The sequence below is a fragment of the Globicephala melas genome, chromosome 19 (assembly GCF_963455315.2).
Source record: "Globicephala melas chromosome 19, mGloMel1.2, whole genome shotgun sequence".
NCBI classification, from domain to species: Eukaryota; Metazoa; Chordata; class Mammalia; order Artiodactyla; family Delphinidae; genus Globicephala; species Globicephala melas.
The window spans coordinates 27,516,644-27,533,089 of NC_083332.1; the positions used below are offsets into that span (position 1 = coordinate 27,516,644).

At 40.8% G+C, this 16,446-nt stretch overlaps 1 protein-coding gene across 2 annotated transcripts in view; it reads left to right on the forward strand.

Annotated features, from left to right (window-relative positions):
- Window positions 1-16,446, forward strand: part of LONP2 (lon peptidase 2, peroxisomal) — a 95,772-nt gene that overhangs the window by 69,987 nt on the left and 9,339 nt on the right. For both annotated transcript variants that reach the window (XM_030833046.2, XM_060288284.2), the window contains one exon: window positions 12,758-12,900. In XM_030833046.2, the coding sequence (XP_030688906.1) occupies window positions 12,758-12,900 (143 nt within the window). The remainder of the gene's footprint in view (window positions 1-12,757; window positions 12,901-16,446) is intronic.

Consider the following 16,446-nt stretch of genomic DNA (forward strand, 5'->3'; position numbering starts at 1 on the left):
CCTCAGCATGCTTTACGATGGTTATTTTAAGCATGAATCCTTTGTAACCAAAACAGGAAGCTGTTCCTGCAGGAGAAACAAGTGGGTTTGATCCTTTCAGCTCTTTTTTTTTTTTTCCTACTAGTCATCGCCAAATCTGAAGCATATCCATTCTCTTGTCTAATGTCATGAATTTCTTATTTTAATGGAAAATACTATATATAATGTTTTCAGGAAGTAACCTCTGAGCTTTGTGTAACTTTTTGCTAAATTCTTTTGTCTTTGACTTCTTGGAGCAGTCTTCTAACTGTTGCAGGATCTTCCCTTTATCTATTGGATTTTACATTATTCAATGCTGTGTAACAGATTACCCCAAAACTTAGTAAATCAGTTAGCAAGCGTTTATCATCTCACTGTGTCTGTGGGTCAGGGATCCAGGAGCAGTTTAGCTGGGTAGTTATGAGGTTCTGGTCAAGCTGTCAGCCAACTGGAGGTTCAGCTCAGGGCGGATCTGCCTCCAGGCTCACTGATATGGCTGTTAGCTGAAAAGGTTCCGAGACCCACCCAATTCCACTGTGTATGTGGAGGCTTCCCCACACCAGCAAGCAATTCTGGGATGCCAGCTGGGTGTCTAAGAATTCAACTCAATTCTGACACTTACCTACCTAGAGACAGCATCCGATTCCACAGGCAAAGGACTCAGTCTCACAAGACTGCCCTCCACTAGAGGCAGGTCATACACCAGGGTCATTCCCTATACTTCGGACTGACTGGCTCAAATTGGAGTTTCCCACGACCCCCTCCTTGGGCTTAATTTGCTAGAACGTGTCACCAAACTCAGGAGATGCCCCCTTTTACCCACTAGATTACCAATTTATTATAAAAGGATATTAAAGGATACGAATCAGCTTCATAGGGTGAGGTTCGGAACAAAGGAGACCACATCGTCGTGGAGCCTGGGGCCTGGCACCCTGGCACAGGGAAGCTCTCCAAAAATGGACCAAAAAGCTGTCCTTTGGGGGTTTTATGGAGGCTTTGTTACTTAGTCATGATTGACTAGATTGTTGGCCAGTGGCGACTGATTCAACCTCAGACCCTTCCCCCCTCCCCAGATACCAGTGGGTGGGACAGAAAGTTTCAACCCTCTAATCTCCTGGCAACCAGCACCCATCCTAGGTGCCCCTAAAAGTCACCTCATTCACATAACAAAAGACAGCTTTATCACTGTCAACACTTAGGATATTCTAAAGGCTTTGGGAACTGTGAGCCTGGATGATGGGCAGATACAGATGAGAAACACTTCTTAAAATCACAATATCTCATAGCAACCTAGGTTCCTTGCTGACTGTTGGCCAGATGTTGAGGTTCTCTCCACTTAGGCCTCTTCCTAGGCTCAGGACACGGCTGTTGGCTTCCCCAGAGAGTGTGCTGTGCAAAAGGGAGAAACAGAGAGCCCAAGACAGAAGCTGCAGGCTTTTATAATCCTCACTTCTGCCACATTCCGTTCGTCATACAGACCAACCCTGTGAGAGATGGCACTCCATGGGAGCAGGGATCATTGGGGACCATCTTGAAGGCTGGCTCTCACAGATTTTTTTTTTTTTTACTTATTTTAAAGAAGGTTATTATACATTTCGTTTCTATTAATACAACCCCCATTCCTGAAGATTGAAATAGTTTGTTTAGAGTTTTAAAGAAGACCTGTGGTTTGGGTTGTTAACAGAGAGTGGAAATTTCTGTGCTGCAGGAACAGTTAAGAATAGTTGTATAACTCTGTTGGCTGGACCTTCAGGGGAGAAAAGCTTAATAAGACCCCCAAGCAAATGAATGATTCTTCAGTAACAATGGAAGCAACCTTTACTTGTCAGCTTTTAATGTGGATTTTGTTGATATTGTTCTTGTTTTGTTTTGTTTGAGGACATAAAAACTTTGTTAGCTGTTTTTAATAAAGTGAGGATAATTGAGTCGTTTCTTATTACTTGGCTCCAGTTACATATAAAAATCCTCGAACATTTTAACCCAAATCCCATATCTTCCTTTCTGGCTAGAGTTAGAACAAAAAAGAGAGAGTAATTTGTATGTTTGCCTCTGAACCCAGAAACCACAGACCAGATGCTTGGGCTGTTTATTTTAAATTGTTATAATAATACTCAGAAGTCAGATTTTTAGTTTCTGAAGATACGCCTACGTCTGATGTTAAGAGGTCTTTGAATACAGTGTGACGAGCCACAGTTTTAGTGTTGTTATGGGGGCCGAATTTAAATTGGCCTACATTTTCCTAATCTTTAAGCAGCAACTTTGAGAATTTCTGCACATCCTTACAGAATTTACTGATTTAAAAGGCTTGTAGCAGTTCAGTAGTCATCACAATCTAAGACGCTTTATTATCAGAAGGATTTTTCTAAGCCAGCATTTAAGTTTGTGCTGTTGAGTATCCATCCATCAAACTTAAGCTGAGTTCTTATTAAAGACCCAGGTTGCACAGATAGGGCTAACAAGTTTTGATTCATTTTGCATTTTTAGTATTTAAAGTCTTGCTTCATCTGTTCATGCTTATCTTTCCTTTGATTGTATTAGTGACTCGGGACAAATAAAATTTTCTAATAGTCAAAGGAACAACTAAGGTTAACTGTTAAGGAATATGGACTTCAGAGAGAGTTTTAGTACCAGGGCACCTACCTGGCTTGCTGATTCTAAAGCTTTGGGGGTTTGTAGGGTTCTGTTACAGCTAATTGGATTTTGCAAACCAAGATCTAATTAAATTTAGCTTAAGACTTTCTATGCTAAATCCTTTGCATTTGTAGGGATATTAGGCAGCATGTTGTGTCCATACATCTAAAATCAAGTGGTGTTCAAGTTTGAGATGAAAGTGTTATATTGGTATCTACTGCCGGTATCATGAAGATATTCTGTTCTTACATTTATGCTGATTTACTGTTTGTTCCCTCTTCAATACTGGCCTGGTTTAAGAGATTTGTTTGCCTATGTAGACTGGAAGGAAGCTGTAATAAAGGAAAAATCCTACTTACGTAAGATAGGAGACAAACGTTTGTTATTTAAACTCTATTTGGAAACAGGAAAATCAAATATTGTCTAAAAACTAAAAAGTCATTGTTCCATTTAATGAATCATATAGGAAGATACAGTGGCCTTTGGGTGTCATTGACATATATTATCAAAACCAGCCTTAAGTTACAAGATGATAAAACAATACTTTTAAAAAATACTACAAAAAAAACAACAACACTACAGATGGTGTCTGCATCTTAACTGCTAATCCAAGTAATTCTCCAAGACTATTTTCTGAATCTCTAACACAGGAAATGAGATTTATTAATGCAAAAAAAACGCGTGGGAGACGGTACAAGCTCTCTTGTCTGGTATAAAGTTAGGGTCCTATGTCTTGGACCTTTGTATAATACTAATTTATTCAGTAAGTGAGTCAGCTAACAGTCACTGAATACTTATGGTATGCCGGGTTCTAGATTGGATTCTGGGAAGGAGATGAAAGAGAACTTCTAGCAAGTATGTAGTCCACGGGGGGAGATAGATATATAAACAAATAATTTTTAGATGTGGGATAAATGATGGTTTTTAAAGTGCTGTAGAGGCATTGACTTGATCATTGAAAGCTTCATTTTATTTGTTATAAATATTGTAGCTTTTAAAAGTTGCTTTTAGTAAATCGAGATAAAATGGTCATTTATTTACATCTCAGAATTGATTTGAATAGGTAAATAGATGGAAAAACAAATGTTTTCCAGATACCTTTTTTGATGTTCTTTATTTTTATGAATAGATAACTATTACTAAAATTGAGAAATGGTTCACAATCCTAATGTCCATCTGTATCTCAACAGTTATTATATAGAAATGTTTAGTAGGTAAAACTTGAAAGAAAATGTATTTGGTAATGTTAAGGTTGTATTATCGTCCCCAAAATATTAAAGAAAATATTGGCAGAAAGGACTTAAAATATTTTATTGCTAGCATGAAGGTTTTTCTGGGCATTTGATCCACAGATTTCCCCATTACAACTAGTTCATTTAAAAAAAAAAAAAAGAAAGAAAGAAAAACAGATTGAAAATATGCAGGCACAAATGCTTTGGCAGCCAGGGTCAGTAACTTGAATCTCAGTTGCGTGTAGCACACTTCCTCTGGCTGGGAAGATGGTTTTTTGGAAAAGATTAACCTGAAACTGACAGACAAATTATATAGTTGAAAATATTCAGGTTTCTCTGATTTGTTTTTAGATATTTTGTTTTCCCCTTTCTGCCTTCCTGAGAGAAGGCTCTCAAATGCTTTTTATCTATAGTCAATTTAGCTTTGAGCCACATACTTCTATTATCTTGTAAGAAATAACAAAGCCACTTATAACCTCAGCATCTCATCTAAATTTGTAAAGTAGACTTGTTTTTTTTTTTAAAAAAAAGTAGTTTTATAACTGCAGCCATACAAATCTCTCTTCATGCCTAAATGGGGTCTGGATCCATGTTTACATACCCATGTATGCTGAGGAATTGAGATGTAAACAGTATTCCCATTCATTGGTTCATACACGACCTCTCTGCCAACTACCTGTTAATATACCTAGTAATACACGTCCTACGCCCTGCACACAAATATACTTCAACCAATCTGTAAGTTTCATTTTGCTGCTGCTTCAAGATGCAGGAGCCCAGTGTGATTGGATTCAACTTTCAAGAAAAAATTTTAATCATTTGGTAATAATTTTGTCACATACTTAATTTTCATTTATTAAAAATCTTTATATTTACTTGACAAAGCCAGTATTAAAGACCTGATAGTTTCTTGGCAAATCAAAGTAATGATTACGTGTTTTGGTGATTTGTCATTTGTCCATAGATGTTATTAAGATTTAAGAATGCAAGGGCTTCCCTGGTGGCACAGTGGTTGAGAGTCCGCCTGCTGATGCAGGGGACACGGGTTCGTGCCCCGGTCCAGGAAGATCCCACATGCTGCGGAGCGGCTGGGCCCGTGAGCCATGGCCACTGAGCCTGTGCATCCGGAGCCTGTGCTCCGCAGCGGGAGAGGCCACAACAGTGAGGCACGCGTACCGCAAAAAAAAAAAAATTTGGGGTATAGATAGCGGTGAAGGTTACAACAACATTGTGAATGTATTTAATGCCACGGAATTGTACAATTCAAACGGCTAAAATGATCAATATTATATGTATTTTACCATAATAAAAAGAGTTACCAAAAAAAAGAGGTTAAGGAAATTTCCCCAAATCATACAAGCTTGTAATAAATGGACCACAAACCCAGGCCATCTGACTCCAAGGCCTCTTGGAAATAAGGAGCATCAGTTGTACCTCACCTGGATATTTCTGAGGATCTATCCAAAATCAGGAATACTGAAAATGGGAAGTTTCATGCTTTTGTATCTAAAGCAATTTGGATATCTGTCTGAGGCCCTAAAGCTTTTTTTTTTTTTTTTTTTTTTTGTGGCACGCGGGCCTCTCACTGTCCTGGCCTCTCCCATTGCGGAGCACAGGCTCCGGACGCGCAGGCCCAGCGGCCATGGCTCACGGGCCCAGCCGCTCCGCGGCACGTGGGATCCTCCCGCACCGGGGCACGAACCTGCATCGGCAGGCGGATTCCCAACCACTGCGCCACCAGGGAAGCCCCGCCCTAAAGCTTTTTAATCTAAACATTTCAGCTACTCTTAGTGGTTAAGAGTTGGCTACTGGGAGAATTTGTCACTTTTTAGAAACAGTGTTTTTGTTCAGTATTAAAGGATAATAATTTTTAATGGCAAAATCATCACTACTATACAGGTATAAAATGAACATGTGTTAAAGATTTTAATGAACTCATTAATTAATGAGAGAACCAGTAAGATCTGGTTCCACGGAGAATTCAGAAAGCAGACATCTATATAGGCAATGAGGAATGCTGAAATTAATTTGCAAAACCAGCTTCTTGAGAAAGGGAGAGGACAAAATTCATTTTCATTTCTATGGACAAGAATCACTTGTATTACTATTAGTTTCCTACAGCTTACAGGAAAATAGCTGAAAGGCACTGAGACACAGACAGCCTGGAAGGGCAATACCCAGTAATCTATGTTTTGCTCATTTCCAAGTCTTGCACAGTTTTTTCTGACAGCAGTCATAGAAGGGAATCCGTGTATGTAATGCCAGATGTGTTGATTATTTTCAGTCAGGAAAAAAATAATCTAATCTCTAAATTTACCACCTGGCTGCCTTGTCAAGGAACTTCTGAGCTACAGGCAGCTTTTCTAGACTGGACTTTAGGTGGGACAAAACGTCCCCTTAGCCAGATGTCCAGAACCCTGAGACTGTCTGTAATATCATGGTTCCATCCTATTCTTGAATTTCTGATGCTACCTGAATTCTGCTAAAGCCTCAGAATGAGATCTGAGACGTTCTCAGGGACATTGTATTAGTATGAGAGGAACAGGTAGTATTGATATCTGTTCCTTTGGAGAATTAACCCCCTGTTTCTGGGCCCTGTTATTCGATTGCTGGCTGCAGTTAACAGTATTGTACACCCTATCCTCTCCTCCAAACCTACCCCGAAGGAGTTAAAAAAGAAACTGTTATTCGTGAAGATGTACACGTCTTTAATAATCTAGAAGAAGGGGTTCCTTTTATGGCAGTACCACGAAATGTAGCTTTTGAGCTCATGAGAGTGGTCTAGAGAGTGTAGCATATGCTTCAAGTCAAGTAGAATATAGAGAATAATAAGTGATACCTAAAAAGTTCGGTCCTGAGTAAAGATGATTATAGATAACCTGGGGCTGTTTGTGGTTGGGGAGATTTTTGTTTCTGCCACATTCTGCGGAATGGTTGTTTGGTGTCAGTACCCTGTTCCTGGCCTCTGCTACTTTCCCTTGGTTGGATCACCTGCCCAAAGACACCATTTGCTGCAAGATTTGTTCAAAAGGTAAGAAATGTTTTTTTTAAACAAGAAAGCTACTGGAGTTTCCTGAGGTATTACACCCCTCTGTTCTTCCTCCTGTCCTCCCTTCTTAGGATCTTCCTTTCTCCCGGCTTCCCACAGTGATTCTTTGGCTCTTGGGCCTGCTTTCATGTAAATCATGTTCTTCTGACGAGGAAAAGTGGCTGGAAAAGATCACCTGATCATGTCCTCGTGACAGCTGTTTTGGGAAAGCCAGACCCTTCCCCTGAGGAGTTTGTAGCTATAGAATATCCTTTTGTCATAGCTTTTGTCATGGCAACATCAGCTATAGAGCCTGGTTTGGCCCTTGGGGAGTACCCCCCGAGTTTCATCCCTGCTTTGCCAAGGTCCACATTTGTCATGCTGGCAGAGCGAGTGCCTTGCAGGTTCTGCCTCTGGTGCTATTTGTTTATCTGCTACCTTCATGCCGTTAAGATCCTTGGCTATGCCCTGACCACCCTGGCTGTGTCCTGAATTAGACTCAGAACGAGCTGATAATACCATTGAGAAACATGGGGCAGAGTCTTGAGTCTTGGTATCTTTTTCTTTTTCTTAAATATATTTAATTTATGTGATTCCCAGCAGTTGTGTGTTTGTGGTCAAAGCCCTGTCTGTGGAGCCCTGGGTGGGATTGGGGTGCAGAGGGCATTTTGTTTTCTTCTAGTGAAAGGGGCTATGGAGTAAGACATGTGAGTCTTAGAAGTCTGTGTTAAATACTACTCTAACTACATAATTCATTTCCTCATTTATGCATAGTAAGGCTTTCAGCATTATCAAATTCTCCCAGCAACTCTGAGGGTTACTATAATTATTATGATTTTACTCATTGGAAAACCAGATACAAAGAGGTAAAGTAACTTTTTTCAAGGCCAATCAGGAAGCCAGAGCCAGGATTGGAGACTATTATTTATTGACTATCTCATCGTGTAATCTTAACCTCATAAACTCAGGGAATAGCTTGTGTTAAAATTTTAGACTATATCATTTCATTCATTCTCATATACATTTATATCATATTAGTAAAAATCATGGCACATGAAATTTTATACTCCCCCGCTTTCCTCCGTTTGATCTTGTTTCAAAAGGATTTTCTCGCATCACTTAAAAAACACTTAGGAAACAGCTTTAGTGACTGTGTAGTATTTTATTAGATGTGTGGCTGTACCACAGTTTACATAATCATGTTCCTAATGTTGCGTATTTACAATGGATCTAATTTTTGCTGTTACAGATAGTGCTTCAGTGAGTATATTTGTGGTCTAAACATTTGTCTAAACTTTTGGTTATGCCCTTAAGGATAGGTTCCTTCAAAATATTGGATTGGCCAAAAAGTTCATTTGGTATTTTCTGTAAGATGCTTCTAGTAGCGCTGAGTTGTCTTTAACTTCATTCAAAGCAATTTTGTTAGACTGTATTGTGACAACTGTCATATCAGCGTGCATTTTTAAAAAAAGCTTATCAAAACTGGTGAATTTTTGTGTAGCCACTTTAATATTGAAAATGGAAGAAGAAAAGCAACAGTGTTGGCACATTATGCTTTATTATTTCAAGAAAGGTAAAAACACAACTGAAATGCAAAAAAAGATTTGTGCAGTGTATGGAGAAGGTGCTGTGACTGATCAAACGTATCAAAAGAGGATTGTGAAGTTCCGTGCTGGAGATTTCTCACTGGATGATGCTCCATGGTCGGGTGGACCAATTGAAGTTGATAGCGATGAAATCAAGACATTAATTGAGAGCAGTCGATGTTATACCACGTGGGAGGTAGCCAGTATACTCAAAATATCCAAATCAAGTGTTGAAAATCATTTGCACCAGCTTGGTTATGTTAATTGCTTTGATGTTTGGGTTCCATGTAAGTTAAGCGAAAAAAACCTTCTCTACCGTATTTCCTCATGCGATTCTCTACTTAAACGTAATGAAAAGTTCCATTTTTAAAACAAATTGTGATGGGTGATGAAAAGTGGATACTGTACAATAATGTGGAACGGAAGAGATCGTGGGGCAAATGAAATGAGCCACCACCAACCACACCAAGACTGGTCTTCAAAGAAGGTGATGCTGTGTATATGGTGGGATTGGAAGGGAGTCCTCTATTATGAGCTCCTTCCAGAAAACCAAAAGATTAATTCCAGCAAGTACTGCTCCCAGTTAGACCAACTGAAAGCAGCACTTGAAGAAAAGTGTCTGGAATTAGTCAACAGAAAATGCATAATCTTCCATCAGGATAACGCAAGACCACATGTTTTTTTCATGACCAGGCAAAAACTGTTACTGCTTGGCTGGGAAGTTCTGATTCATCCACCATATTCACCAGACATAACACCTTCGGATTTCCATTTATTTCAGTCTTTACAAAATCCTCGTAATGGAAAAAACTTCAGTTCCCTGGAAGACTGTAAAAGGCACCTGGAACAGTTCTTTGCTCAAAAAGATAAAATGTTTTGGGAAGATGGAATTATGATGTTGCCTGAAAAATGGCAGAAGGTAGTGGAACAAAACGGTGAATACGTCATTTAATAAAATTCTTGGTGAAAATGAAAAATGTGTCTTTTATTTTTACTTAAAAGCCGAAGGAACTTTTTGGCCAACCCAGTAGAATCACTGGGTGTGAGATTATGACTATTTAGGAGGCTTTCAGTATATTGACAAATGGCTTTCCAGAAAGATTGAATCAATTTATATTTTCATAAGCAATAGTATTTGAGAAGATCTCTCCACTCTCTTTTCCATTGAACTTTGTCATTTCTTAAAACTTCTTTACTGGTTACTTTAATTTTGTAACCAGAAAATGTATCTTGTTTTTATAATTTAAACTTCTTTGCTTCTTAGTGAAATAATCATTTTTTCATGTGACTATTACCCATTTTTTAAGAACCACTGTTTTAGCCCAAGATAAGGGCATAGAAGAAGAATGTTAACTGTACAGGTCCAACAGGAAGGATTTGTGGGACAGGGTCCATGTCCTATAGGGAGGTTGAACTTTTTTAAATTGTTTTTGTTTGCCTTGCCTTAAAAAGTCCACCTGGCGTGAATGTTATGATCTGGGGCAAGGCCCGTAATGAGGCCCAGAGATTCTGCCACTATCTTCTCTTGGTGCCAATCCCTTCTGACTACAGAGAACGTGGCACTAGAGCTGAGTACTGAGCTGAGTACTGAAAGCTTGTGCGAGGCCTCAGGGTTCAGCTCTAACCTGGGCCTCATTCCTTGAATGGCATGTTGGCGAGATGGTGTTTAATGAGGAATCAGAGCGTGTATTCTCTGAAAATCCAGCATTCTCTTGCTCTCGCTTTGTGTTACCCAAGGTGCAGTGGATGGTTCTTAAAATCCAGTGCCAGCCTGTCTTTCCTGATTAGCTGGCACCATTTTCTTGACATGAGCTTTAGTTCTCTAGGCTTGTGCTCCTCGATGGAACATTTTGAAGCACAGATTAGTTCTAAGTTTATTGCAGTTTTCATCACCCAGCTGCTGTGCCTAGAGCCTGGAGTGAATGGCCATCTTTTGCATTGTAAGGTCTAGATGCATTAGAAGTAGCTCTCCACACACCCAGCCCACTCCTCCACTTGGAAAGGGATGGGATATCCCAAAGCAGTGGTTACATAATTGTGGATTGGCTCTCACCCATCCAGCTTTACTTCCTCCCGTGATAGTGAATTCCAGGCTGGCAACAGTAGTTAGATCTCAGAAAAGCCCGTCACAAAACACACGCTAAAGAAAGTCACAGCCTCTTCTATGCATTGGCTAGAGTTTCAGAGCCCTTCATTTTTAGTGTACGGTAACCGTAGACAGTAGTGCGCTTTTTCTCTGTGCATTAATTTTAATTAAGCAATGACACTTTCTGTTCCGCTCTGAGATCTACGCGTAGCTAAACTGATGGTTTAAGTGCCTCCCCACCGTTGGTCACTGACGTTGCTGCAAACAGAGCAGCAGACAGAAGATCTCCTACACGCGACTGAGTAACCCAGGAATTGCTCAGTTTAGTGAAACAGATAAGTAAGTGCTGTAAGAAGTTGCAAAGATCAGGGAAGACTTCCTAGAATCTGGTTGAGCCGAACTTTGAAAGATCAAGTGACATTACAGAGGTATGACTATGAGATTATGTATAACTCAAGATCCAGTGTGTGTATTACACTTTGCAGTCTGCAAAGGGTTTTCTCTTTAATTCTCACAAGAATCCTGCAGAGATAGGTAGTGAGAGGTTTGTTTTGCATAAAGTCAAATAGCCAGCAAGTGGCAAAAAGTCTGAACTGTTGTCTGTTTTCACTTGTGATTCAGTCTTGAAGAGGAGCCCTGTAAGGCCCAGCAAGAGAGCAGGCCAAGAGAGCCCTTTCCCTGAAGGTCACAGCAAGGCCGTGAGACACGGGGATCATTTGGGGACACCCTAGGATGTGTCCAATTATTGTTGGAATCTAAAATTAAGGTCTAATATGATTTAACATATTCAGTAATCACTTTGGAAAAGAAAGGAGTTAGTGAAAAGCAATTCCTTTAACTTCATGGTATCAGAATAGAAGAATCATAGCAAAGCTAGAATAAATACAGATGGATATACAATGTTTAGGTGACTTTGTAATTATTATGTGTTGTATATTAATATATACAGTAATCATTTCCAGAAGGAAGGGTGTATGTAAAGAAAGCAATAAAAGAAAAATATTTTAAAGCACTTTGTGAGGTAGTACAAGAACTAGAAGAATTATGGTAAAACAAAAAGAAAAGAAAAGCAGGGAATGAAGATGAATAGAGCCAGATATTTCCTATATTTATTTATTTATTTTTGCGGTACGCGGGCCTCTCACTGTTGTGGCCTCTCCCGTTGCGGAGCACAGGCTCCGGACGCGCAGGCTCAGCGGCCATGGCTCACGGGCCCAGCCGCTCCGCGGCATGTGGGATCTTCCCGGACCGGGGCATGAACCCGCATCCCCTGCATCGGCAGGCGGACTCTCAACCACTGAGCCATCAGGGAAGCCCTTTCCTACATTTTTAAACCTCTGCTTATTTTAGGTTTCTGGCTATAGACTGAAGTAACATTTTTCTTTACTCAGATTGGAATTACAAAGACCAGTAGAAACGGTGGTCCTAGGGCAGTTGGTTCCTGCTCCCTGGTTGTCTGATCTCAACCAGAATGAGTCAGTCCTTCGTCAAGATGTCAGCAGCCAGGGCTCTTAGGCAGGTAAAGAAAATAGTCCATTATTATAGGGATTTCAAGCCAGGCTTCATATTATCTTACCCTGGTGATGACAATTATATTCGTTTTTATTGGCAAATAATAACCTTGGAGTTGAGCTATATGTTTACACAAGAGGCACTGCTTCTAGGGGTTCTGTCATTTCCAAGTTCACGTGGCTGTCAGGAAATGGGACACCTGATGCAACTCCTCTGAGGAGGGAATTGAACAGTTTGAGTTGTGTTGATTTCACAGAGAATGGTACAAGGTAGTCTATTGCATCTGACACTTGAGCATCTGGCCTCTAAAGGCCATCGGTTGAACAGTGCCAGGCATTGCTCTTGGCTTAATACAATGGTTGAAAAGAAGACAGGCAAGGTTGCTGCCCTCCTGGGGCTTACACTTTAATGGGGGAAGATGGAGGACAAACAAGTGAAAGTAAATGAACAGGGCAATGCATTGTGTCACCCCTCGGGGGCTCTTGAAAGACTAATTCTTCTGTTGCGTACCACAGGTACACAAGGTGAATTTTTGTGCCTTAATAAAGGTATAAAGGTGACTGAACGGTTGGAAGTCCACTGAGCTTCTGTTTGATATTTACTGCTAATGAATTTTCATACCTGCAAATCTCTGAGAATTCTTAAATAAAATTTTCTCTCTTAGGTTACAGAGAACACATCGTAGAAGATACAAAACCCGAATCTATCAGTGACACTACCGACTTGGCCCTACCACCTGAAATGCCAATTTTGATTGACTTCCACGCTCTGAAAGATATCCTTGGGCCCCCGATGTATGAAATGGAGGTGATCATTCTCGTTCCTTTGTTGATACCCACCAGTTTACTCTGTTGGTTCCCTAATAGATTGGGGGAGAAGTAGACTTGGGTATTTGGGGAGGCTGAATTTTGTCTTAAGATTGGAAACTTGTGTTCTCTATGGTATTAAATTTTGGTGCTTAATGTGATAATGTGGCTTTTGCAGAGCACCAGAGGCCCTGGCCAGATCCTCTTTTGGAAACCCAGTCTGATCTTGTTCTTTGCATCCAGTTTCATTTTAAGAACAGTGTCTCTGACTTTCTCTGACTTTCCTCCTTAGAAACTATATATTCCTATTGTATGTGCTTTAATTAAGTATTTCTTTGTGCTATCAAAGACTTGGAGGAGGGAGGGAAACAACCCAGTACAGAATACCTGAAGACATGAGCCTGGCTTTAGCTTCATGCTGCTCTAGTGCAGAACAGATGGCATCTTTCAGGATTTGTTCTTTCATTGTTATTACTAGTGCCTTTCGAGTTAAACCGACATGCAAGCCCAGCCCTATTTCCATCTCTCTCCCGTAATTCTCCCTCATAGCGGAACGCGGAGCCATAAAGGCCTTGGGAGCAGGACCGAGTCAAGGGAGCTGGATAGAAATAGGTGTTGGTCTATTCTTACCAACTATAGTACTCTGTTTTGGAATGGGAGATATAAATTATAGGGTTGTTAGAAAATAGAGGATTTTTAAAGTCCTGGGAATGTTGAGATCACCAAGGGAAGCTGTGACTGCTGAGGTATTGTGATATATTTTATAGGATGCTTATATGAGCTTTCCTGGGACATTTACTAGAAAGAGTATGTATTTTACTACTGAACTTATTAGCATCTTTCTTCAGAAGCTTTACTATCACCTTGTCTGTGTAAAGGAAAAAAGGTTTTCAGAAGATAATATCTGGTGAATTATGCAGAAGATAATCTCTCCATCCAGCATTTGAAATGACTACCAGTAAACATGATTTTCCTCAAGTCTTAAAACTGAGAAGAAGAGAAGTAGCCCCCAAACCCATCTTGTTTATTTTCCTAAACTCTGAGCTAGTCATTTAATTCTGCAAAGCTCTCAGCTACAAGAATAGAACGCGTTTACTGTTGGCAGTAAACCTGGTCCTGAACGATAGAATCAGAAACATTATTTTGGTTATTTGAATTCTTAAGATACTGTGGATGGATTTAAATTTTGAAGTGTTGAAAGAAGTGGAGCAAAACTTGTTTTGGTTGAGAACGCGGGCCAAAGCTGCTTTCCTGTTCCGAGTGAACCCAGTGATTCTGTGAGTGACAGTAGAAACAGGTTCTGCTCCTGCATGTCCGGCGGGCTCTTTTCTCTTGGCTTTCCAGAACAGTACATGCCAGCCATTCTTTGGGAATTTACACCAGGGCAGTTGATAAAAACAAAAGATGGATGCGTGCTTCTGTTGCATAGACCCTTCTCTCCCGGCCATGACTGCTCCTGTTAGGTTTGGAAGCATTGCTGACATTCTTGGAGCTTTGGCAGAGAAAGAGCCCAAGGACAGAAAAGAGAAATTTTATAAACACTGCTTAATAGCTCTGTTTGATATCACTGCAAAAACTATTTTATTTTCTTTGTAGCATCTGAGCTATTACATATGAACACTTTGACCAGTATGAATCCAGTAGCCATTTTCCCTTCTATAAATAGCATCTTAGAATAGAAGGTCTGGTATCTGGGAGTTTGGAACATTTTGTTCATATTTTCCACAGTTGAGAGAATTTACCCTGGAGCCAGGGGTTTCTTTCTCTACCTTTAGTGGTCTAATGACCATCAGCCCCAAATTATATAACCACAGCTTTTTGCATCCATGAAATTAAGATTTATGGAACATTTCTTTGTTGTCCACAAGGTCCATCACTGTGCTAGGGGTCGTCCATTTTACACACAGGGCAAGAGCTTAAGGAAATTAAATGAATCATGCAAATTCACATAAGTTGCAATTAGTGAGGCCAATCTTTAAACTCAGATCAGCCAACTCAAGTCCGGTATTCTTTCCACTCTCCTATAATACCCTGCAGCCAAGCTAATTCCTGCCCTTTCCTGCTAAAAGAGAATTGCTTGAAGTACAGCAGTTTAACAAAAAGGCATACCTGCTCTACCTCAGATTTTCATTTCATTCTTACCAACTATAGTACTCTGTTTTGGAATGGGAGATATAAATTATAGAGTTGTTAGAAAACAGAGGATTTTTAAAGTCCTGGGAATGTTGAGATCACCAAAGGAAAAGGATACAGAGTAAAGAGCAGGGAGCCTAGGAGCAGGCCCTGAACAGTTAGGGTCACGTAGGGGAAGAGGAGCCCTCAAAACAGACAGAAACTAAGAAGAAACATGCAGTCAGGTAAGAGCAAAACAAGGATGTTGTGCCGCCATGAAAACAAAGGCAGAGACTGTCTCAAGAAGGGGGAACATGCAGATGTGTTTGCTGTCTGTGTACCGGATTCTACAGCATGGAGGTTGTAGGTGACCTTGACAGAGTGGGTTCACACGGAGTGATGGGAGTGTGTTGAAGAGGGAGTGGAAGGTGGGGAAGTAGAAGTAGTTTGTAGGCAGCTCTTTCAGAAGCATGGCTGTGAACGACTGCAGAGAAGTGAGGTGGCTAGAAGGGAGGATGGAGGTCAAAGGGAGAGTGGTTACAAATGGCAGCCTGTTTGCTGGTCAGAATAGTGCAGTAGAGAGAGTCAGACTGAGGTTGCTGGAGAGAGAGGTGGTACCACAGGAGCAGAGTCTTTGGGGTAGTGCGGCGCGGTGGGGTCCCTGGTGTGAAGGAAGAGCTGGTCTGTGATGAGGGTCCCCTGTGGCGGGTATGATGGAGAAAGGGGGCTGAGAGTGTTGAGTAATTACACGGAAAAGATGATAATGCTGGAACAGAGGAGTATTCGTGCACAAGGAGAGCAGTAAAGCTGGGACAGAGCTGGTGTATAATGTGAAGGAGGTAGAGTTGATGGTCTTGAGTACAAGTGAGCTAGAAGGATGAAAAAGTGGCGGTCAGGGAAGGGGGTGGTTAAATTCAGATTTCAAAGGTCGTATGGCTTCTGTTGGCAATAAGGACCGGGAAAAGGGTGGCTGGATGAGGGTGAGAAGCGTGGTTTTGGAGTTAAGGGCGTGCTTAGAGACAGAGAAGCCAGCTTGCACGGGTCTCAGGTACTCCCTGAAGAAACCCAGGGTGATGGAGGGACTCAGGGTGGTCAGGAAGGAGAGAGTGGGTTTGACTATAGAAGGCAGTGAGCAGAGAATGAAGATGGGAAGCCGGCTGCCATAAGCAGGGGTTAGGAGGAAGAGGCACGCCACTCAGCGTGATGAACCCCGCCTCCTCGGCCGTGCTGGCGTCATCCGATTCATGGGGGGATTATATATAGGTTTTAGATAGTTTTTAGAATTTGGTGAGTTAATGTATATAAGGTACCCACCATAGTGCCCGGTACGTGCTAAAAAAACAAATACCAGTTCCTGCAACCACCATACACCCTTAAAACAAATAGACCTATGCCCAGTCACAAAAGTAAAAGTCCCTATTATTTTTATTATAAC